Consider the following 23144-nt stretch of genomic DNA (forward strand, 5'->3'; position numbering starts at 1 on the left):
ATTGAATAGAACAAAATTTGTGTTCTTATTAAAATAAAATTAAATATTTATAATTCTCGCTGTCGTAAGGCATGGCCTGCACTACTAAGGAGTACATGAAAGAACGTTTAGAGAAAAAAAAAACGTAATAATAAGACAAAACCAAGATGCTTTAGCTAAGTTAATCCTCGTAAATTACACAGGGTGCTACGAATATGCTTCTCATTAAATAAATCAGCTCATTACATGCAACTTTTTTTAATTATAATATTAGCCGTTACAGTACACATATTTTACAACAAGCAAGTAAAATAAAAAAAATAAAGAAACGAACGGAAAAAAAAAAAAAGAAAACGTAAAAGCTATATAGTTCGTTATGCCCTAACACCATTTACATTATTTTATTATAGTACATTAATTAATACATTTCTTGTTCAAACACACAGAATTAAATTATAAATTTAACTGTTGACGCGACCTAAACGTCTACAATGTAATGAGCGTAGAATTTGAGTCTAGCATACAAAATTTGTACACGAATAATAAAATACCCCCAAAATAACACATATACGCGGTTTCGTGATAAAATTATGTGTATTTCTAATTCATTGCGTATGGTGCAGCGTATGTCCCATACATTGATACATGTGGTCTAAGTTTTAATACCTATTATTATTATATTAAGATCTGCACGCATACTACACTCTATTATACATCATGGATTTGTGTATAAATTCTGTGATACAGTTTTTTTTTTTTTTCAATCTTTATTAAATAACATTAACTTCCTTGCTACTCCTTTGCATTTTAAAGTTTTATTTATATAATATATATTCTTATGTAACCAGTATATATATATATAAAAGATCATCCTATTAGTTAGTTAGTGGTTTAGTATTATATATGAATTTATCATTTGAGATGGTGAGAAAGGTCTCTATCTTTGTGCATCGTATTCTTTGTGACATAATTGATGAATGATACTTGTTTAGTGTCCGAAAGCGAGGCGTGGGGATTGTTTAGGCATGGATGGGGCACCACAAATGTGTTTTTTTTTTTTTTTTTTTTTTTTTTTTTTTTTTTTTTTAGGCATTAAAAAAATAGCCAAGTAGTCAACTTGGAGTACTAGTTCTATGACAATGTCCCCCCCCTTCATAAATTGGATGTACATTACGATCCAATCCCATGAAGTTTAATTCGAGCATGGCTCCCCTACTCAGGTTAATAATTTATTGGTGCACAATGTAACTAGACACTTTTAAGCTGATCTCAGCTCCGCTCAAAATTAAGGGCATGTTTGATTACGTGAAACTCTGATTGCGAAAGGCACTCGCGAGTTTGAGATCAAGCGCAAGGTAAGCTAGGATGTGGTTTGATTCGAGCCCACTTGTGGGCCAGTTAGCATTAATTTAGGTTAATAAATTTTTCATCGGACAAAAGGTTAGTTCGATAGAGATGAATCTCGTACATCAATAATTGTCTCACTATTCATTCTTAAAGCACCAACAAGGTCAATTTCACTGATGAGAAACACTTCCAAATGAGGAGAAACTATTCGGTCAATGAGAAGGCCCACTTGTAGTAATTAACTTGGTCGTCAATTACATGTCGCATCTTGGGTACATACAAAACCGCGTGTTCATTGTTGACACGGCACGAAAATTAAAGATGGAACAATATATGAGAAAATAATTAAATTGGATGGATATAATGAACAAAATAAGACGCAATAATAAAGCAGTAAAGTTGCATATTTATTTCTATGAAGTTCCTTGTAGATTGAAGGACTGAACAAATATATAGGAACATTGTAGAGCAATAGCAATTACGTATGAATTTTGATTGGCATTAAGTAAAAAGAGAAGTACTAATCAAATGAACTCCAACTAGAAGGGGCTGCTTTATTAAGGTAATTAAACTGCTACACCGGGTAATTATGTTCCTTGCAAACACAGATATACATACACACAATACCTCGACGAAGTGAGGTCAACACAAAAGCAACATTTAAAGATTAGACAAACGACCGTCGGGCGAGGAAACTGCGTCGAGCCACATCTGCTGATCTTGCTGCTTGTCCAAAGAAGAAACTTTGGTCTCATCCGCTCTCCCTCGATAGCATTCAGACATATTTGAGTTTCATTCGCTACCATGTTTTTGTTCACTTGGGAATCGCAGCAATCGGCATACACCAGTTATTCTTCCTCGGCTCCTTGCTAATTCGATCACAGTTGACGCACCTGCTAGAGCCCTCAAAAGCTTGTAGGTCGAAGTATGGCATCCGATCCATAGCCGAAAGCGATGCGAGGAGCCATTGAATTGTCACTCATGTAATGCAAAATGCAGTGAAATCAGTGGCTTTCTGGTAACCTGTGTAAATGAAGTGAACAAGAGAAATTCAATTAATATAGTAATTAAACTAGTTTGCTGCAAATTTTTGATAAGTGCTGCTGAAAGGCTGGTATCATAGCAAAACAGATAATTATAAGATTAAATGGACATATGAAGATAAGGAATGCCTTGTAGGCCTGTAGTGTATAGTCTTACGGAATGAACTCATGAAACCAAAATTTTCTGGATTTTCACATAAACATATCCATACAATTGCCCAACCATTAGACAAGTGAAGGTTTCGCATAATTTATGGTATCTAGACTAGATCATGTCTGTAATAGCAGGTATAGGATACTGCTTATGAAACCTGACATGCATATGGACATATAGAACCAGCTTATGACTGCTGCTAATCCCGATAATGTTCAAATTTCAGATAGCCAAAGAAAATTACAAGTCTGACCAACTGCCATTATAGGGAATTGGATTTCGAAAGAAAATACATCCAAGAACTATTTTTTCCGGCAAAGTATCCAAACTTGACTTCATCTTCCGGTATCTAGTTTTTGCTATCGATGCATCAAAACAATAAATGGTATGAACTAAATCAAACAATTGTACAGCATAGATCAATGTAACTGGTAGCCATTGAAAATTTTACCTCCATGGGAATTCACTGGTGTCTATTCCAGCTTGATGCAATTCATCAACATAATGTAATGCTTCCCTGCACTCTTCTCTATCATCAAAAAACTCCTCTTTATCACCTTCGATCTGATATGTTTCATGGCCTTTGCCAGCAACAACCTGCAGTATGATTGTAGTTATGGTCAGAATATACGGAAAAAGTGGAAAAACAATGTAGGAAAATTCAAATTGAAGCACTTATATGAGCAAAAAGCAGAGTTGTCAAAGGAAGAGAGGAAAGAATGAAGCATAGAAAGGGCTCAAAATAGAAAAATCCGATAAATCCTTTAGCTTTCCGGTTACAAATGTAGGCACTTATTGTGACAGATGTATTTCATGTAACTCTGTAGCAAGAATCATGGCACAGTCCATTCTGATGTGTACAGATAACAGTCGAAAAGAAACTTCTTTAGTTGAGAAGCATCAGTTACGTACAACTATATCACCTTCCTCGCCCATTGCAACAGCAGCTCGCACAGCTACTCTTCTAATGTCATGTAGGAAAAGCCTGTGGCCATTTGGAAGGGGTGGATAATAATCATTCTCACCATATTTCAAATAGTCTTGCATGGTCCATCCAACACCCGCTAACATATCATCTAAGATATCCACTGATCAAAACAGAATAAACAAATATTAACTTCGCATTAAAGTTGGCGGGAAAATAAAATTCAAATCAAAACATAGTAGTATAAATTTCTCAAACATATAAATGTCTACTCAAATCTCAGAGCTTCAAATGTTAGTCTAGGATCCTTACATGGATCTTCGCTTCTTGGATTGTCGGATGTCAACATAACCACATCACTTTTGTCTGTAGCAATTTTTGTCATCAACGGTCTCTTCCCCCTTTCTTTTTCCCCACAGCATCCAATGACTGCAAATGGTGCAAGACAAAGATATCTTTTGTTATTTTAGTATTGTAACACCCCAATAGTCCCACATTGGATGAGAAAAGAGTACTGATTGAGAATATAAGAGGTTACACATCCTAATAATAATAATTGGACTTAAGTATTTTTGACCAGAAGTTTGGACCCAACGGTTTATTGTTGTTAATGGGTCGAGTCGCTACGGTTAGTGTCAGAGACGCATACCGGACGGAAGTATGAGAGCTAAGTGCTATGCGGCGAAAAATGCTACACCACGAGTTTGGTGGGAGACCCTCAACTTTAGAAAACATAGCATTTATACAAGTAAACTTTGGCAAATAGTCCTCTCTTTGCAACACTATACAAGCAAACCTCAACATCTGAACACCACATGGTGAAACCTCAACCTCAACATCTGGACTCCATTCGATTTCTTTAAGCATTCAGGCAATCCAAATACGAAAAGGTCAACATGAAGGGAATAAGCAGCTACCCTATCAATCTAATTTATGAGTTAAAAAAATGTCTCACATTGTTTTAAGGCATTTCTTAATGCCATACTGAATTAGGCTATAGAGAGTAAAAACTAAAATCAGAACAAAAGATGATCCAATCATACAATTCGAAACATCCAAAAAGTTTCCCCTTGCGTCAAGTTTCAGAAGATTCATAAGAAATTAGTGGTATCACTGTTATCATAAAATTGCTAATGTAGAAAGATAAAAAAAAAAAGGGAGCTACATGAGTCCACTCCCATATAAATCTCACTTTAAACTCTTTTCTATCCAAATTTTATAAGTTGTGGCCCATGGCATCAAATATCGCCGTAATCGTTCTTACATGGAGTGTTGCATAAAAGAGCTGTGTTGCAGCTATATGCGGCTTTACTTTTGAGTAGCGTAAATCAGAGAAATTCAGAGTTATACTTACAATGACAAAGCCTAACTTACTTATCCTACTATCGGTACGTAATTTGGGAACCTTATCTCTTCCATTTCCAAAAAGGAGCCTGTAGGTAAAACTCGGTTTGCAGTTAATCTTTGAACTGTATATGCATTATCTGAAGCACGAACGCTATTATGCTTTGAAAGTAGAAATGCTCGAAGATGAAGCAGGGAATCAGCTTACCCGTGATGATTCTCCGTGGACCCAGTTCTCTTATGGTGTCCAAGAGTCTTGATAACTGATCTGGCGTGCGAGCATGGTCCACGATCACCCCAAATGCTTGCTCCTCGTCTATAAGCTCACACCTGCCTGGAACTGCATCCACCTCCTCGATTCCCCTCACTATATCCTCCAAAGGTGCACCCACTACAATCCCAACAGCCACGGCAGCAAGAATATTGTATATGTTCTCTCTCCCAAGCAAACCAGAAGAGATCTCGAGTATCCCATGAGGTGTTTGAACCAAGACCTGGGTCTCGAACAACGAGAGCTCATACTTTAATGCGTGCACATCAGCCTTCTTGTTCTCCAAGGCATAGGTCACAACAGGCACATCGGGATTCCCCTTTGCAACAAAGAAGGGGGCGTTGGGATCATCAATGTTGACAACTTTTCTATGGCGCATCGGATCGACCATCTTCGCAAAGAGCCCGGCTTTGCTATTCATATACTCCTCTTCGCTCCCTTGGAATTCGGGATGGTCATTCCTTAGGTTTGTGAGGACGGCGATATCATAATCTACCTCGTTATAGGAACCCTCCATGACGACCGCCTCGGTCCCATTGTGCACCATCTTCGCCATTAGCTTCTGCACTCCGACTGCATTAGGTATTACATCGGCAAATTCCAGCTTGTTTTCCCCGTGAACATAGTGCCCGAGAATTCCCATCATTCCCGTCCTCAGCCCCATGGCTTCATACATGGCCTTGATCAAGTGGGTCGTCGTAGTAATTCCGTGCGTTCCCGTTATTCCAATCACCGCCAAACTCTTTGACGGATTCTTATAGAAGGACGCGGCTAGGATGGGGAGAACCGAATCCGTGTCCTCCACGATTACGAGAGCCTTGCACGCCAGTGTTTCATCTATATTGATCTCCTTATCAGCCACCACCGCCACGGCCCCTCTCTTATCGGCCTCGGTTAGGGAACCGAGCCCGTCGGCCGATGATCCATTACAGCAGACAAAGAGGTCGCCGGCGTTTACTTCCCTCGAATCGTGCTGAATTCCGGTGATCGAGACCTCCAAATCCCCGTACACCGACACGGGCACGACTTTGCTCTCATCGAGAAGCTCCGCGAGGCTCATCCTGAATGTCAGCTCGAGAATCCGCGCCCGCGACTTGCCAAACTCATCCACATCGAGACCATACAAAGAGGGGAGCGAATTACCATTCGAGCTCGACTCAAGAACGTCGGCATCCAAACCGACGCCATCGTCGTCATCGTCAGAGGAGGAGGATTTGGGGGGTTTCTTCCCCTGCGGGGAATCCGCATCGCCGTCGCCGTCGGCGGAGATGATGGTGAGGCCCTGGAGCTCGCGGATCTCGTCGAGGTCGAGGACCTCCTCGGGGGTGAGCTCGTCGAGGCCCTCGATGACGGGTTCCTTCGCCTGCGGCGGGGGGTTGGGGGGGAGGAGGCCTTGGTCGACGAACTCGCGGCGCTTCTGGGCGATGGCGCGGTCGATGTCGGCGAAGAGGTCATCGGGATCGGAGGAGGAGGAGGAGTGGGGGGGAGAGGGAGGGGGGTCGTTTTGGAGGCCGAGGGCGGAGAGGAGGAGGGGCTGGTCGCGCCTGAGCTGGGCGTCCTCGCGGCGGCGGGCGCGCTCGACGTGGCGCTCGAGCTGCTGGAAGCGGGAGAGGCCGTGGGAGGAGTCCTCGGGGGCCTCCGGAGGGTCGTCGTCGGACGGGCGCGGCTCGAATTTGCCGTCGCCGCCGACGGCCGAGAGCGCCGAAAAGCCGCGACGGCAGCGGACGGGAGGGGGCAAATGCGGAAGAGACGGGCGAGGGAGGAAGAGGAGAGGGGAGTTGAGAAGGGAAGCGGTGGAAGGGATAAGGGAGGTGAAGGGTAGTGCCATGGAGAGAGCAAGAGAGGGTTTAGTGAGTGCTCTCGTGATGAGTGTGGACGAGGGAGACTGTGAAGGAGGGCCGATGCAAACGGGGCGGGTCGGAGCGGCCGTTGGAAATTGGAGGAGTCGAAGCTTCGGATCCGAATCCGTAGATGGCAGGGTAACAACGGACTTTGGGTGGGTCCGGCTTTCCTGACCCCAATCTCAATGCGAATGATTGGTCCGGCTTAAAATTATAATAAAAATTGGGTTTAAAATTCTGAGCCGGCGAGCAACAGGTGGTCTAGCTTATACCGGGTCAACAAACCGGTTAAATTCGGTCGGATTATATTACGGCGTTTGCGAACCCGTTTCCCACGCCGCCCTATAAATGGCTGATCGATCATACAGAGTCGGTCCACTTTATTTCCTCGTCACTCCGAAGAGCAAACCCGAAGTAGGAGAGAGAGACGATGGATCGCACTCTCCTTCTCCATCCCCCTCGCGCCTACAATGGCGCCCTCCTCATCGCCTCCTCCCCATACCCCCCCGATCCCTTCGCACACCGCGCGCGGCGCCCCTTCTCCCCCTCCTCCTCCTCCTCCCCGTCGCCCCTCAAGGTCCCTTAATTCTTTTCCCCCTCATACGTGCTCGATCTTCGTTTCTTGAAGCTTTGTCGATCGATTCATGTCGATTCTTTGAGGCGATTAGGTTTTTTCTGCATGCGGTTTTCGATTCCTTACGGCGATTTTGTTGTCTATTTCCTTGTTACCTTTGGTTTTAATATCTAACGATCTTTTTGAATCGAATTTGGGGTTTCTTCCTAGTTCTTGTAACATGATTACGTGGGGGCGTTTGGAAAGGATTTGAGGTATGCCTGCGCTTATTCGCTGAAGCAAGAACTTGTGTTGATTGTTAAGAAAAGCTTATTAACTAAAGTGCATCTTTCGCTAAGGATCATTGGATCTGGTATAGCTAAAAGAAGCTTCATCATCTAAATTTTAAATGCACAATTGTTAATTTTGTCATATTATGATGATTGACGTAACGCAGGTGGGGCCTCTTCCTGTCCTCACGATCCTTCAAAGTCCCTTTCTTTCTGTTACCTTCGTTATTGGTTTGTATTTCTTGAAGTTTCCTCGATTGGCACCTTTTTGATTCCTCAAATTGATAAGGTCGTACTTAGGTTTCATTCTTTATAGAGAAATCTTGGTGTGTCAAGCGTGGAAAGCATGAATGTTATCTATCTTGATGCTACGTTTCTTTTCGCCCTGCTATTAACTTAATTTTTTAATTCTTGGATGCATCTGCCTCATTTGCATCTTAATTCTCAAAGTAGGTTTTCTTCCTAGTCCTAGTTGCCTGATTTATTTGGTGGTTGGAAAGGATTTGAGGTACGCATTAACATATTTAGAGAAGCAAGAACTCTTGATTAAAGGGTGTGCATTGTTATTGTGTGTTATTTCCTGTAATAATTGAATTCACATGCCTAAAGGAAAGCTTATTAACCCACAATTCATCTGTTAAAAAAATTATCCAGAGGACCAAAGCGACTGATCATTCTAAGTATTCCGTCATTCTGTTGAAACATGTCATATTTTGATGATCTTGACTTCCATCATTCTGTTAAAACATGTCATATTGTGATGATTTTGACTTTATCTGGAGATTTTGTCTTCTGTCCCATTCATTTAAGCTTGCGATTGTCAAAATCGAGATGATTTGCGTACTTCTGCTTAGATTGATGCTCTTTTCCGTGTAGTCAGCAAACTTCTAGCTTTCTGCTTCTTCTAGTCTGTGTTGTTATCCATAGCTATTTGAATTCTGGTTCATCAATACAGATTGATGTATGATTTTACCTTGACTTGTTCTTTCCATTTTTTTCGCATTTTCCTTTCAGTTATCATACTTTCTAAAGCAGTGCTACACTGCCATTCTTCACTAACTGTTTATGTAGCATGTACACAAGAAAATTGGGCTGCTCTTCCAGGGCCTTTCACTCTTAAAAAAAACCAAGCTACTCTTGAGGGGCTTTTTTCTGCCAAAACTTACCCTTGCACATGCTTAAAATCATATTCAATTGCTAGATGTCAAAAGTATGCGTAATGATTTAAAAAAAATTGCTTATGTTCTGCTGTCAATGCTTACAGATCCAAAACCAGATTTTGCCAATGTCGCTTTCTCTAGAGGCATCTAGCACAACAAGATGCGAAGCATCTTTATCAAATATCTACAAGTATGTATATGACTTGCATCTTTATCAAATATTGACATATATATGACCACTGTAGCCTAATATGACAGCATGTTTGATGCAATCTATAATTCTAAACCTTATTTTCTCACTATGATCATTTTTGGAACATTCTCAAATTTGAGGTGTCCCCTTGATGGGGGAAAAAAGAAAAACTATGAGTTGGCAATGGTGATTATTGAAGTTCTCATAAGTTTGCATGAAGATAACACATCACTTTGTCAAGGCTGTTTTGATCTTGTGATAGCGTGTGTGTGTGTGTATATATATACAACCCACATGTTTTAAAATTGTTAAGACATTATACTTGTGTCAACCATATGTTGGATTAAAAGCTGCTTATCAAGTAGTGCTTGACTTATGCTCACTGGTTCAGTGGTTTGCCACTTGGCTGTTCTTATTTGTTTACTGTATAATGTATGTGAGTTCAGCCATGTTTGTCCTGTTGGACATATCTGTTTAAAACTTTTGCAGAAAATATGTTCATTTGATTAAACAATAATGTGCACTTATCCTGATTGTTTGAATTTGACCCTATGCTAGCCATCTCCCTATATTTGGTGATACTATTTTTAAAAATACACCATCCTTCTTGATAATAGATCAAATTTATAAAGCCTGCTCGTCATTTCACTATAATGTGATAACTAGCTGCTGCTTGTGCATATTTTATTCTGGTGGCTTTGCTTCAATTCTTTCATTTTTTTAAATTCTGAATGCTGATAGCAAGTCTTGTTTTTCAGCACGGATGCTGACATAGTTGACTTGGATTGGGAGAATCTTGGATTTGGACTGGTGCCAACTGATTACATGTATATGATGAAATGTTCTTCTGATGGAATATTTACCAAAGGCGAGTTGCTGCGGTTCGGGCCTATCGAGTTAAGCCCATCTTCTGGAGTTTTAAATTATGGGCAGGTTAGCAATGTTGAAATCTTATCCCTATTATTTCTCACGGACTGAAAGAGCTGAAGTTTCACAAACTTGGTCTATTGTTGTGCTACTTTAGCTTAATAGTGATAAATCTTTAGTTGAATCATTTTATAGTGGTTGGAGATCTGGAGAAACCAGTGCCTGTTACTTTTAGACACTGTTTGAACTCTGATCTGCAGCCTCATCTAGCTTCTTGTCCTTTGTTCTCACCTGTCAGAATAAGTATGGAATTCTGGTGGTCAAGGTCTTGTGTCGAGTATAAAAATATAACATTAGCAGAGATTATTATCCCGGATTCCCGGTACACCTTGACATCAGAAATTTTCATCATCATACTTATCATCCCATTTGAAACAAACAAATGCAGATGTTCTCCATGTATGCAAAAACTGCGACGTTGTTTTGCTTTTTAGGGGTTGTTTGAAGGTCTAAAAGCGTATAGGAAAGAAGATGGGTCAGTTTTATTATTTCGCCCAGAGGAAAATGCTTTGCGGATGAAATTGGGTGCAGAGCGGATGTGTATGCCCTCACCGACTGTTGAGCAATTTGTTGATGCTGTAAAGCTAACTGTGTTAGCAAATAAGCGTTGGGTAAGTAATTGTGTTCGATTAAACTCTCATGCGCATATTGTTTGAATCATCTCTTGTCAAATAAGTTTCAATACTTTCGATTCAGGTGCCTCCAACAGGTAAAGGTTCTTTGTATATTAGGCCGCTGCTTATAGGAAGTGGTGTTGTGCTTAGTCTTACACCTGCTCCTGAACATACTTTCCTTGTCTTTGTCTCTCCTGTTGGAAATTATTTCAAGGTTGGTAAACTGACCTTACTGATCTGTCTTCTTTATTGCTATTGTTATGTCTTGTCAAATTGTGTACTTCTATTTTTATTTTACCTTTGAGTTGTTTACTTGGTTCTTAGAGTTTTTCTTTTACTTGTTCCTAATTGTCCATTAGAAGACCAACATAGAGAATATTGATGATTGTCTAAACTTTATTACTGTTCCTAGGAGGGTTTAGCTCCAATAAATTTAGTAATTGAAAATGAATTCCATCGTGCCGCTCTTGGTGGAACTGGAGATGTAAAAACTATTGGAAATTATGCTCCGGTAAGTAAAATTTACCATACTAAGTCTGCTTTTTTAAAAAAAAACGTTTTATGTTATCGTATCCTTTGCATCTTGAATCTTGCATGGTTGGTATCTTTATTATTACGGATTTCTTTTGATGCTTTGCTTTTGGGTTTGTTTTCATCTTCTTATTTCATTATCTGCACTTTTTAAGTTTCAATGTCTGCCTTATCTGCACTTCTTCAAAACTCGGAGTGCTTTGAACTTTAAAATATCCCACAGTGTGTATATACATATATAAATAACCATTCCAGTCGTTGTCAAACTGAAACTGAAGGCACTACTGTGTAGGGATATACTGTTAGAAACAAGAGATGATTCATTTATGCTCTTTAAAGCAATTTATAATGGTTTGAATAATAATTCACAAACGAAGGATGTTGCTGATATTTTCCCCTGTTGAATCTGCAATCTAATTTAGAATTATTTTCTTAAAATGTGTGATTTGTGTATTTTATGTCATTAAAATGAACTAGTCTTGTTTAATATAGGTCTGTATCCACATATATGTCATGTTTTGTTGTGATAAATGAGCTGGCATTGAAGACATTGACTTGTTTGGTGCTTGTGGTTTTTTTTTTTATCTATGTAGGTGCTGAAGGCACAAAATATAGCTAAGGAGAAAGGCTATTCTGATGTCTTATATTTGGATTCTGTGCACAAAAAATACCTGGAAGAAGTTTCTTCCTGTAATGTATTCATTGTAAAGGTATAATCTCAGTATATATTATGTATTTCCTTATAGTAAACATGCTTTTCAACTAATTTTAGTAGTAGAACACTGGTTATGTAGAGTATGTTAATTCGGCTGTTGACTGGTCTGTCAATCATAGTCCCAAGAATAGTGAAGTGCTTATACTTATCAACTCTTGCTCTCAAATTCTTTACTTTATTTAAGATCACTGGTTCTAGTGCCTAACAGAAGGAACTTTTAAACCATCAGTTGTCACCATACTGGCAAAGCAATAATACTGAGTAGCTGCAACAATGGGTTTCCCCTCAAAGAAAGGCACAGAAACCTTGGGAAGAGAACTACAAAGTTCACAATCCAACCAAAGAGCTCATGTATGCTGCATATCTTCCGTCCATGCTGTTGGCGATTACTATATCTGGTTTCATTTCCGCCTTAAAAAAATAAAGGATTAGAATTTTCAATAGAAAATAGCTGTCTCTAAGACTGTCAGCATTTTCTTTGGCAATTTCATTACCCCTGGAAGTGATCATCACTGTGTTTTAGTACACATGGGAACAAAAATAGGAAAACACCAAAATTTTATGAAGAAGCAGCAATTCCAACTGCCAAAGACTTTTGGACTGTTGTCATTGACCTAGTCGGCTTTTTGCCATATCTGATCACCTTGGCAATGTCGTGCTCAAATGGTTTTCTGCATCAAGATGGCTCCTTACCCTCTGTTAGAAGTGCTGTTTCAGCAAAAGGCTTCTATCGGTACAATATGAAGGATATGATACACTTCTGATCTCTTTCGTAATTACAAATCTAGTAAATTCCTAATCCCTTAAGTTGTCTTTGAAGAGTCATGTCTCTGTCTGAAAGTTATTGTAACTGCTCTTTGCACTCATTTAAATACTTCATGTTCTTCACCATCTACTTATCTTTGTGATAGGATAATGTTATTGCAACACCAGCATTAAAAGGAACAATATTGCCTGGCATTACACGGAAAAGTATAATTGATGTTGCTCGGGGCCGAGGCTACCAGGTATCTGTTTTACTGTAATATCATGGAAAGTGTGCACTTTCACTTCACATTTATGGAGTTCATTTGCCTAGAGTACTCGTACAGGATAGACTGGAATTTGTTAGATCCCTTTTTTTATCTTTCTACTGTTGATTTCTGCAATTCTCTTTTTTATATGTGTTAATATTCATTTATCAGGTCCTAAATATTTGAGGGTTCTTTTCCTTACTTGAGGTTTTATTTAGCATGGCTTCAGGAGTTATTTTTGTTTCTTAACAAATGCCGAGGGCTAAGGCAACGATTCCCTTGTCTGTTTTATGATGCAAGGATAACTTAACCATTGTAAGCTTCTCATATTTCATTTAACTATCCCAAAATCTTGCAAGGTTGAGGAGCGCCTTGTATCAGTCGAAGAGTTGCTTGATGCTGATGAAGTTTTTTGTACGGGAACAGCTGTTGTTGTATCACCTGTGGGAATAATCACATATCTTGGAAAAAGGTAAAGCATATGTATTGCACAGATTTGAATGGTTCTCTTGCTGCTGAATATATGTTAAAAGATCTCGTGATTTCTTGAATTTTCTTCTCAATGGAATTGGGATTTAAATTAGAAGTTACTGTACCTCTGGTCAGAAACTTGAACTTTGTTTTCAAGTAATCTATATATCCTGATAGTTCCATAATGTGCTGTTAAACTAGTTGCTAGTCCTAAGTATAATTATCGAGGCAATCATCCCTTTTTTTTTTTGGTAGACTCAAAATTGATGTTTTTTATTAACAATCCTTTGTTTTCATGAAAGTTGTGGTCGAAAAGGATCTTTTCGTGGCCATTCCCAAGTTATAGAAGGGATTAAACCGTGCAGAAAAACCTAATGATTTTTTACTCCAACTTATGTTTTAGGAATTTTTTCAGAGAGTAAACAAGATCTTCTATTGCCATGTGGTCTAGCAATTTTTATCACATGCCTTTCACCTTCTGAATTTCCTCAATCATGAATTTGTCATCTTTTTTTTTTTCGTAATTTTTTTTGTTTACTTGTACTAGTTATTTTCTGAATTTTTGCAGAAATCCCCTTTGTACACTGTTCTGTTGTCTTGAACCATCGATGTGGATTTGAAGATTACCTCTTTTCCATTTAACCTGCATATCTTCATCATCTCTTTGTAGTTTTTTATTGTTCTCTTGTGGACTTCAATAGCCTTCTAGTGTTCTCTCTGTCATTTTCTCTGTCCTTCATGGTTCCTTTTTCACCCCTTCTATGAAATTTTCCTCTCCTAAGCTTTGTTTAGTTTGCTAGTATCTTGATTGTTCATTAAATTCTTTGCTTGTGGAATGATTCTATAGTTTGGAAAATAGTTGTTCAGTTATGATCCGGACAGAATTAAGGTGAAAATTATCATTTCAAGGTGTGTATATGAAAGTGGTTCTAAATGCAGCGTACCTGTCTGACAAAATGATAGTACGATAGAGGTGCACTATAATCTGATTACTCTCGCGTAATACATGCATCTTATATTTGATTCGTTTCATGCAACTTATCTGCCCTGTTATTGTTACATTGAATTAAGCACAAGGAACTAGATGGTCGCGTTGGATGTTTTGAAGATTTGTAACTTCTATTGGAAGATCTTTTTTTTTTCTGACTTGTATCTGTGCAGGATGGATTATGGGAACCAAGGAGTTGGTGTTGTGGCTCAACAACTCTATTCTTCACTTACTAGTCTCCAGATGGGTCTTGTGGAGGACACAATGGGGTGGACACTGAAATTAAATTAGGAGTTGTAGTAATTTTGCTTAAAATAAAAAAGTAAAAAAGTTGTCTTGCCGACATTATTTACTTCGTAGTAACTTTTATCTTGTGAATATGTGTATATATGTTGCTTCAAAGTAATGTGGGTGCTCTTTAAGTTTTAGTTAGTTTTGTTTTCATGTCTAAAATGCATTATATACTGTGTATTTTGAATAGGTACTTTACGACATATTTCATCTCATGCAAACAATCGAAGGCCAGAGGGTTGACTTGGTTAGTTCAAGATGACCATGCATATGATCATTGTGTAAAGAGGGAATATTGTAAATATCTGTGCATTTTGAAATGAAACATGGCCATTTATATAATCTTTTTTCCTTAGCAAACCAAGAGTTTTAAGTGGATTCTTTGCCTTTTTATTTTACCTCCAGGGCACTGGATTTTGAATCTCTAACCTGGTTGATTCTTTGGAAATATTTGTTGACATATTATTTTGGGTTCGTATTTCCAAGAAGTTAGCTTCTTCAGCCCCGAAATCTTATCCTTGGAACAGAGTGAGTGAACTTATTTGATGACTTTTACCCCCCAAGAATCGTGGATCTCTGGCATTCTTTTTATATTGTACAAAAAATGTATATACAACAGTACAGACCCCACATAAAAAACCGTTGTATCCCTAGCTGTTTTTCAACTAAGCTCACATTTTGGGCCTTCGATCAAATTTGAGTTGAAGTTCCATGACTCGAATTTGATCCTTTGCATTTACACGCTCTTAAGCAACTGGAAGATGTACAAAACATGCAGTTCTACTTTCATGTTTTACTCTTTCTGGAACTTTGACATCACATGTTTTAATTCTGATATACTATTTGTTTGGTAATTTCCTGTATTTCTGAGGTCAGGTTGGGTCCAAACTATACTAGATGTGGTACGAGCTTCAAATTTGAGCACACAGAGCTACGAGCCTACGGCATTATATGAATAGCAGAATCAACGGATCGATGAATTTCCCAGCAAGTTGATGAGCGGTCTCGATGCTTCGAATGCCATCAAGTTTAAAATCCGAAGGCTAATTTCGTAATTACGACCAGAAAATTTCAAATTCCGCGTCTATATATATCCGCGCACCGTTTACCCTTTCCCCGCCTCGCGGAATCCAAATCTCCGCTTCTCGACCCTTCTCTCTCCCGGTCCCCTGCGATCGCTCTAGGGATCCCCGAAGTTTCTCTCTCTCTCTCTCTCTCTCTCTCTCTCTCCCTGAAACCTCGAGGCGTTCTACGGAGATCCCGATCCCTTTCTCCGGATCTGATGAAGCTAAGGATCAACAAGGCGTGCGATCTCAGCTCCATCTCCGTCCTTCCTCCGAGGTTCGAATACCTTCCCCTTCTCCCGATGTCTCCGATCTCCGATCTCTCGTTCGTTGTTCATTCGTGCTTTGATTTGTGTAGGAGGACAGGTGGTTCGGGAGCCGATGCAGCGAGCTTGGGGAGGAGCCAGGCGTCGCAGCCCCGATCGCAGTCGCAGCAGTCGTTCTCGCAAGGGGCTTCGCTGTCGCAGCTCTCTCAGACTTCACTCGAGGAGAATCTGATGAGCGATCAGGTAAGCTAGCTTCGATTTCTCTCCTCCAATGTTTATCTGGTATGACTGAAGTAGTGAATTACTCATCTGACTTTGAGATAAGCTGGATCAAGTGATCTGCTGATGATACGTTGAAACTGATGGAGGATTCTGTTTTCTCCTTTGATTTGATTTCGTATTGGCTCAGATAGTAATTTTTCCATTATTGTAAATGTTGATTTGTTATTTCCTTCTGTTTTTTATGGGATAATCATGGAAGATGACGCCTGAATCTATGAGAGAAACTAATTAGCTATTCTAAGCTGTTGTTAACTTAAGAAGTTTAGTAGGAATTGCAAATGCACTTTCTATTTATACATGCCGTTGTAGGTGATTAACTGTGGAGAAACTTTGTCAGATCAAATCATAATGCAGTTTCATCTTTAGGAATGAGGAAAGCTACCTATCTAACATACGAGCTGATTGATGTTGCGTTATTTGTATTTAGCATCTAATTCTCTAATTATATCTCCTAGATATTCTCATTGTTTTTTGTACATGTCTATTTTCTTTGTGTCTGGATAGAGATTTTTCTCGCACGATAATTCTTCAAAGAGGAGTTCATTGGCCCCTGGTACGTCAACACGAGAAGAATCTCAACTGCAGTTGTCAAGAGCATCCAACAGTGTTTTGCACCGATGGAATCCAACCACAGTTTCAGATAGTCGATGTGAGTTTTAAGGAATTACGGTTGATACAAAGAGTTGTTGTATTCACATGATTGTAGGTGCATCTCGGAGAAATATTATTGCAACTTTGTACGTCACTTGTAACTCCTGAACAGATCAGGTTAGCGAAGAACTTGAGCACAGATTTCGACTGATGGAAAGCTCAATAAATAGGATGTGCATGATACTAGACTCAGTTCAGAATGATGTCATGCAACTAAACAGAGCCATGAAGGAAGTATCACTAGAAAGTGAGTATCAGACTTACTGTTTTAGATTCTAAAAGAGGATGAAATATCAACTTCTGCCTGTTTTTAACCATCCAGACTGGAAGAAATGCTGTCTCCTCCAAGTTATGAATATAAATTATCATAGCCAATAGTGGAGTTCTAGGTTGTAGATATGGCTGATTTTCTGCATTTGATGTTATTTATGTTCAGCGGAAGGGATACGGCAAAAGATGCTTCTCTTGGACAATTCAATGCAGCAAATTGTAAGAACCAGATATTGAGCACATGCTGTTTCTGTCCTGAACTTCCTATGTATCACAAACATAAGATATCGGATGTAACAAAGCTTGAAATGTGACGACAGCTCAAGGGAGAAGATGATATCAAATCTTTCCTCGAAGGAAGACTAAAAAGCCTGCCTGATCAATTGATGAAAAACTCTAATTTGAACAAACTGAATGAGATATACTCAACAGTTTCAGCCTTGCCGGAGCAGTTCGAAGCTCGTTTATTGAAACTACAGAATGACATATGCAGGGTCTTCACCAGGGAGATGGAGGTAGACATTTGCAATATGTTTTATTCAATCAGCATAATTCTATTTCATCCAACCAAATACAATTTTGTTCAACTCACTTTGAAGAATTAGCTTTATATGTTAGATATTCCTCTCTCCTGCAGTTATTGTTAGAGGCTGACGCATCGTACCGGGAAATTTCATTGTGTTGTTTCCCTCTTTATTCCATTTTTTGGGTAGTCTTTGAAATTTAGTCTCACAACTTTCATATGTTCTTTGTGCTCTTCTACTCTGGTAACCTTCCATCTAAACATGAAAAAGGGTGCTTTGTTTGTTATGCTTCGTTAGATATCAATTAGAGATTCATGTACCATGTCACATAACTGGCATCTTCTTGTAATATGCTCTCTTGTGTTGCACTCCTTTTGCCCTTAACCAATCAGCTAACTGATCATTTTTGCCCTCTTAGCTCAAAACAGGCCTTTTCACCTCAATGAATGCATGATCTTAGCTAATAATAGTTTCTCAAAAAAAAAAAATTTCTAGAACTGGAGGTAATCAAAATGGCTCCCAGTACTGAAGTCTGCTAAAGCATCTGGCATGATTGCTATGCGATGCAGGTAATGGCAGGTGCTGTCAAATCTTTCAACAATAAGCATGCAGTTTTGATCCGGTCACCTGCGGTACATGATTAAGAGAATTAAACATACCAAGTAATGATGCATCTAGCTTCTTTCCTTGCACTCATTTTCTTTGTTTGCAGAATAATATTTCTACCAGCACTAAACAAGTTCTGAAGAGCCAGATACCAGTAACAAAAGTGTAACCTTTCTGACATCCTCTATATCTTTTATTGCCTTTTTTATTGCAATGAACTATAATGTACAATTGAGTATCAGGACTGGGACGATCTCCAGCAAAATGTAATGTTGGAGTTTAGTGGCGTACATCCCCAATTTTTAGCTTACAAATCATCTGAAGAGGTGACATGTTGCAGTCTTATATTTCTATAGGAGATAACTGCAAGTGCATCTTGAAATGCAAAGTAGGCTATTATGGGGATTTCGAGTATAATTTTGGTTGAATCAGTAGATAAGATACAATGGTAAATTGCAGAAGGCTGGTCTTGTATACTATTAGACATTTTCTGTTAACTATTCTGGTCTTGTTTTACCTTCCCTATTGTTATCATGTTTGTAAATTTTCACTACTATCTCATCTTATTTTGATTGTTCTGCTAGTGCGGCGACACATTTGATTACCAACAAACGAAGTATTCCATTTCCAATCGTAGAGGAAGAGACGAAAATACTTGAACCAAAATTCGCTGGTTCTAGTCATATGGCAGCTCTCAACAGGGAGGGAAGACCTTTCAGGACAAAGGTTACTTCAGATTTATGCTGATTTTAGATGAAGGGAAAAATTTCATATGCTTCGGAGCTACTAATTATGAAAATTCTCTTTATAAGAGTCCATGCACTCCCTCTTTACTATCTGTAGGCCGACGGGGGCAGTGATGATGCTTGTCTTAACATGCTCTAATCGTGCTCATGAATGAATGGTGATGCAGGAGCAAGATAACAGAGTAATCATTGACTCAGATGACGACAGCAATGGAAGTTCTTCCTGCCTAATTGTTAAAAAGGAAAAAGGTGAGTATAAATAGTTATTTCTTATCATTTTACACTTGGATAAAGTGAAAGTTGCAAACTTTCTATATAGAAGAAAATATTTCCAGGTTCAGAGAAGTGCAATATTATTTTTCTCTCTATCTCTCTCTCTCTCTCTCTCTCTCTCTCTCTCTCTCTTTTAAGAATCATGAGGCTAGTACCTTCGGTAGCTTGTAAGTAAATTTGAGAGTTTACAGTACGAACCCTCTCTGGTACCTAGATATATCTCTTGTGAACTGATCATTTTTGTTTATCATCTTTATTTTAGCTCAGATATTAGACTACCCGAATTAGCCATTTACTGTGCAATTAGCAATCTGCTTTGTGCTGTCTGTTTCTTGTCAGGATGGCTCGCTGAAATTAGATAAAAATAATCTTTTTGTATCGATACAATCAGTTTGTGTACTACAAGATTATTTGGCATTCAAGAAACTTCTCGTAATTATGCCGGGAAATGGCTTTTCTTGTCCTGAGGGACACGATCAAGCAGTTAAAAGTTTTAGCATTGTTTCCTTGTGTACTGTTTCTGTACCACAGCTCAGATGGAGACCTGCTGGATGAAGGAAGCTAGCGAAGAGAGTTTACGAATTCTAAGAAAGGCAAGAAAGAGAAAGAGACGACAAATGAATTCATTTAATCTGTCTAAGGTATGATTCCTAACAAGATCTTACTGATTAAATGTCATCTCATATTTGGTGTTCCTTCCCGTCTTTTGTTCATTTTAGAACCGAAGATCTCCATTTCAGAAACTCGCTATTGTATATTGTTACGGCTTCTACAATTTGTTGTATAGAAGCATACTATTCTTTTCAGCTGATCTAGTCATTTAAATTTCTGATACACCAAATGAGCAGCCCTTGATTTCTATTTAACGTCATTGTTCAATACTTGCCCCACTTTACTGCTGATTAGTTTTTGTTGGACAAAACTTCAAAAGTGCCAGTTAGTCCCTAAAACTTTTCACTAAAGCAACTTTTTCATATATTCCAAATTTGTCCCTGATAGGTAAAATAGTTTTTTGAACTTTGTTTGGAACTTTTATGCCTTTTACAACCAGGGGTGAAATTGCAATGTATGAGAAAGTTCCGTATTGATTTGGGCAAAGTTCCGGATCTATAGTCACAAACTAGGGATTTTATAGAGACTATCCTCACACTAAAATGAGAAAGTCTCTTATGTGGCGGTCACACTGCGCCATCTATGTTCCTACCAATCAAATCTCCTCCCTTTGTGAGAGAAGAGTAAAACAAAAATATTTTTCTAAAAATCATAATAGAATAGGTGAACTTTATAAGCCAAATGTGAACGCCATTTATACCATGTCATTTATGTACATCTTACACTATGTATTTTTAAGGATCATTGTTCTTTTTGTCACATTAATTTTTTTTTTTTATTAAAACTCGTAAAATGAGAGATTTGAGATCTGCGCTCTCCTTCTCGAGTGTATAAGTAGAATTTTCCTCTACAATATGCACAATTCAAACTTCTGATCAGAAAGTTATAAATAATCACCAAAACTTCCATTCTCCCTCGGATGCCCTTAAAGAAAAGTGGTAAACTGCTAGTTATGGTCCATTTAGGATCAGTTTGGAATTTGGGCCCACCAATTGCAGAGCCTCGGCCCATTTAGTTGCCGTTTCGAATTTGGCCCACACCAGCTTCAGAGTCGCTGTATTCGGCCCCTCCTCAGCGCGGCAACAACCAATCCATTCCACCAACCGCAATTCCCTCCACGTACAAAGGTACGCAACTCCTATAATTGTTCTTTTTCTTCGCAAGATCTACGCAGTTCTTAGTTTACTAATTACATTATTGCTGTGCTTTTCTAGTTACATGGTGCTTCTTTGTAATGTATTGCGCACTTCTCATTTCTCTCATGCCTAGCAAGAAAAAAAATGCTGATCAAGTGCACTCGTTTTAATATTTTAGAGAAACTTTGAAACTTTTCGTCTCTAAAATTCAAAATAGAGATGTTGACCGCCACTAGAAACCGTCGCGCATACACTTCTCCAAATGTGGTTCTCCAACATCGTTTCATAGTATCGGGATAAGGAAATCTCTAAAAAGAACTTGAGTTAGTACAATGTGAAGTAGATGCTTTAGAAAAAGAGCGAAAAAAAAGAAAAAAAAAAAAAGAATGATTTTGGGTGGCCAAAACAACCTCCTTTACCATTGCATCTGCAATGGGATGACCGAAAGGTGACATTTCCATTCAGACAAAGGCGTGTGCGTTGGACGAGCATCCATGGGAAAAACCTGCTGCCAAAAAGCAAAAGTGCCCAGCCGGCCACTTTACCCCCAAGTGGTCCTAAAGAAAAGAAAGCTCCTTCCACCCATTACTTAAGGAGATATTTGCCTGTACCTATTCCTCGTCCGCCACGCCATCTGTGGACCTGCGCTATCGAATCCTCTTCTATCTCTTCTCTACTTTCAATCCCTACCCATTTTATCGACTGTATCTAATACAGTTGCATAACATCTTGATTTGATATCAAATATTTTGCGTTCAAAGTCTAATTACTTTATATTTTTGTGAGTTTATTTTATTAAAAAAAATGAACAAAACATGCAACTTGCTATCTTTCTCTCAAAAATTTTCTAGGCATGAGCCAGTAAAGCACATAGCCGACTATGTGGACTAAGTTTTCTAGATTTAGATATGGCTAAGTAGGACATTAGAAGTTAGGCCTCTTTAGTACTAGACCAAGAGCTTTTTGTTCCTTTTTCAGCCGTCCACTTCACTCCTATCATATTACTGCAAACAAAAGGGGAAGAAAAGCTAGAGTGGCGCATCCACCATAAGGAGATAAGAAATTGCGAGGTAGGAACACTAACATCTTAACCACTTTTACGCGTGGCTTAGTCCAGTTTCCATCACCTCTGTTTTTTAATCTAAATAAAAAATGGGGATGGCTACACCTTTGTCTCATGTACTCTCACTTTGCCTTCGAAATGGGATTCCTCCCCAGGTCATTATGTTTGGTGTGACCTTTATAAACGTAAGCAATTATCATTACAACGTAGCTAATCCCTATCACTCTATTACTAATATAGTTATATGGCTCGTCTTGGTAGGCGATGGGTGAGCTTTCTCTTTGTTAGTAGAGCCTTGAAAAGGATCGGAATCAATTTTTTGTCACGCCCACTGCGTGAGGTATCAATGGCCTCTGCCGACGATTTTCGCCTTAGGCGGGTTTACATCGATTTGATTCGCCCCTTAATTTTCAATCAAGTACTCTAGTCTATAAATTTTTTATATTTAGCATTTTTTTAGGGTTAATTTCATACAGGTCCCTATAAATATAGTAAATAACAAATATATCCCTACAAAATTTAATTTTCATATGTTGTTTCTGCAAAAGTTTTAATGTTTTTAAATATGTCCTTCTAGTTTGTTACCGTTAGATAACCGTTTATATTTTCAATTTAGCAAGCAAAAATGTGTTCTTCTAAAAATCATAACAGTATAATATAAGATGGATAAAAATATCAAAAACTAAACAAGATTAAGTATTTAACTTATGATTAAATAAAATTTTCTAACGGATTTTAACGGCAAGGATATATTTGAAAATATCAGGACTTTTGCAGAGACAATATATAAAAGTTAAATTTTGTAGAGATTTATTTATCATTCACTATATTTGCAGGAATCTGTACTAAATTAACCTCTCTTTTTTTTCACTTTTGGGAAGTTGCAATGCCCAAGATAGTAGAGGAATTATCCACACATTTTACACAAAAGATAACAAACTCGCAGTCCCAGGTGGTTTGCAAAGACACTTTTCCCCCTTTACATTTTGACACGCACTTCA

General features: G+C 38.6%; 3 protein-coding genes across 7 annotated transcripts; 2 read left to right on the forward strand and 1 right to left on the reverse strand.

Moving 5' to 3' along the window:
* Nucleotides 1848-6921, reverse strand: LOC109714160 (UDP-N-acetylmuramoyl-L-alanyl-D-glutamate--2,6-diaminopimelate ligase). 2 transcript variants are annotated; one of them, XR_002217251.1, is made up of 5 exons: nucleotides 5001-6921; nucleotides 3761-3877; nucleotides 3447-3611; nucleotides 2975-3120; nucleotides 1848-2349 (listed from the first exon to the last, which is right to left on the reverse strand). XR_002217251.1 is itself a non-coding variant. In XM_020238623.1 (5 exons), the coding sequence occupies exons 1-5, from the start codon at nucleotides 6889-6891 to the stop codon at nucleotides 2331-2333; spliced, it is 2349 nt and encodes a 782-aa protein (XP_020094212.1). In that variant the 5' UTR covers nucleotides 6892-6921; the 3' UTR covers nucleotides 1848-2330. The 2 variants fall into 2 exon arrangements, 1 of the variants encoding a protein (XP_020094212.1); XM_020238623.1 differs by having other exon boundaries at nucleotides 3436-3611.
* Nucleotides 7276-14791, forward strand: LOC109713954 (branched-chain-amino-acid aminotransferase 5, chloroplastic-like). 4 transcript variants are annotated; one of them, XM_020238270.1, is made up of 10 exons: nucleotides 7276-7481; nucleotides 9012-9097; nucleotides 9859-10033; nucleotides 10462-10638; nucleotides 10724-10855; nucleotides 11054-11152; nucleotides 11766-11882; nucleotides 12799-12894; nucleotides 13260-13372; nucleotides 14533-14791. In XM_020238270.1, the coding sequence occupies exons 1-10, from the start codon at nucleotides 7335-7337 to the stop codon at nucleotides 14648-14650; spliced, it is 1260 nt and encodes a 419-aa protein (XP_020093859.1). In that variant the 5' UTR covers nucleotides 7276-7334; the 3' UTR covers nucleotides 14651-14791. The 4 variants fall into 4 exon arrangements, with proteins under 4 accessions (XP_020093859.1, XP_020093860.1, XP_020093862.1 ...); XM_020238271.1 differs by lacking the exon at nucleotides 11054-11152; XM_020238272.1 differs by lacking the exon at nucleotides 9012-9097 and having other exon boundaries at nucleotides 7278-7481.
* On the forward strand, nucleotides 15077-21357 carry LOC109713953 (protein PAIR1). Its single transcript, XM_020238269.1, has 13 exons — nucleotides 15077-15178; nucleotides 15527-15991; nucleotides 16073-16223; nucleotides 16767-16911; nucleotides 17026-17160; nucleotides 17350-17402; nucleotides 17504-17698; nucleotides 18277-18339; nucleotides 18420-18478; nucleotides 18898-19039; nucleotides 19227-19308; nucleotides 19864-19973; nucleotides 20910-21357. Exons 2-13 carry the CDS (start codon nucleotides 15933-15935, stop codon nucleotides 21123-21125), a joined length of 1410 nt encoding a protein of 469 aa, XP_020093858.1. The 5' UTR covers nucleotides 15077-15178; nucleotides 15527-15932; the 3' UTR covers nucleotides 21126-21357.

This window comes from Ananas comosus, linkage group 8, assembly GCF_001540865.1.
Source record: "Ananas comosus cultivar F153 linkage group 8, ASM154086v1, whole genome shotgun sequence".
Classification (NCBI taxonomy): Eukaryota; Viridiplantae; Streptophyta; class Magnoliopsida; order Poales; family Bromeliaceae; genus Ananas; species Ananas comosus.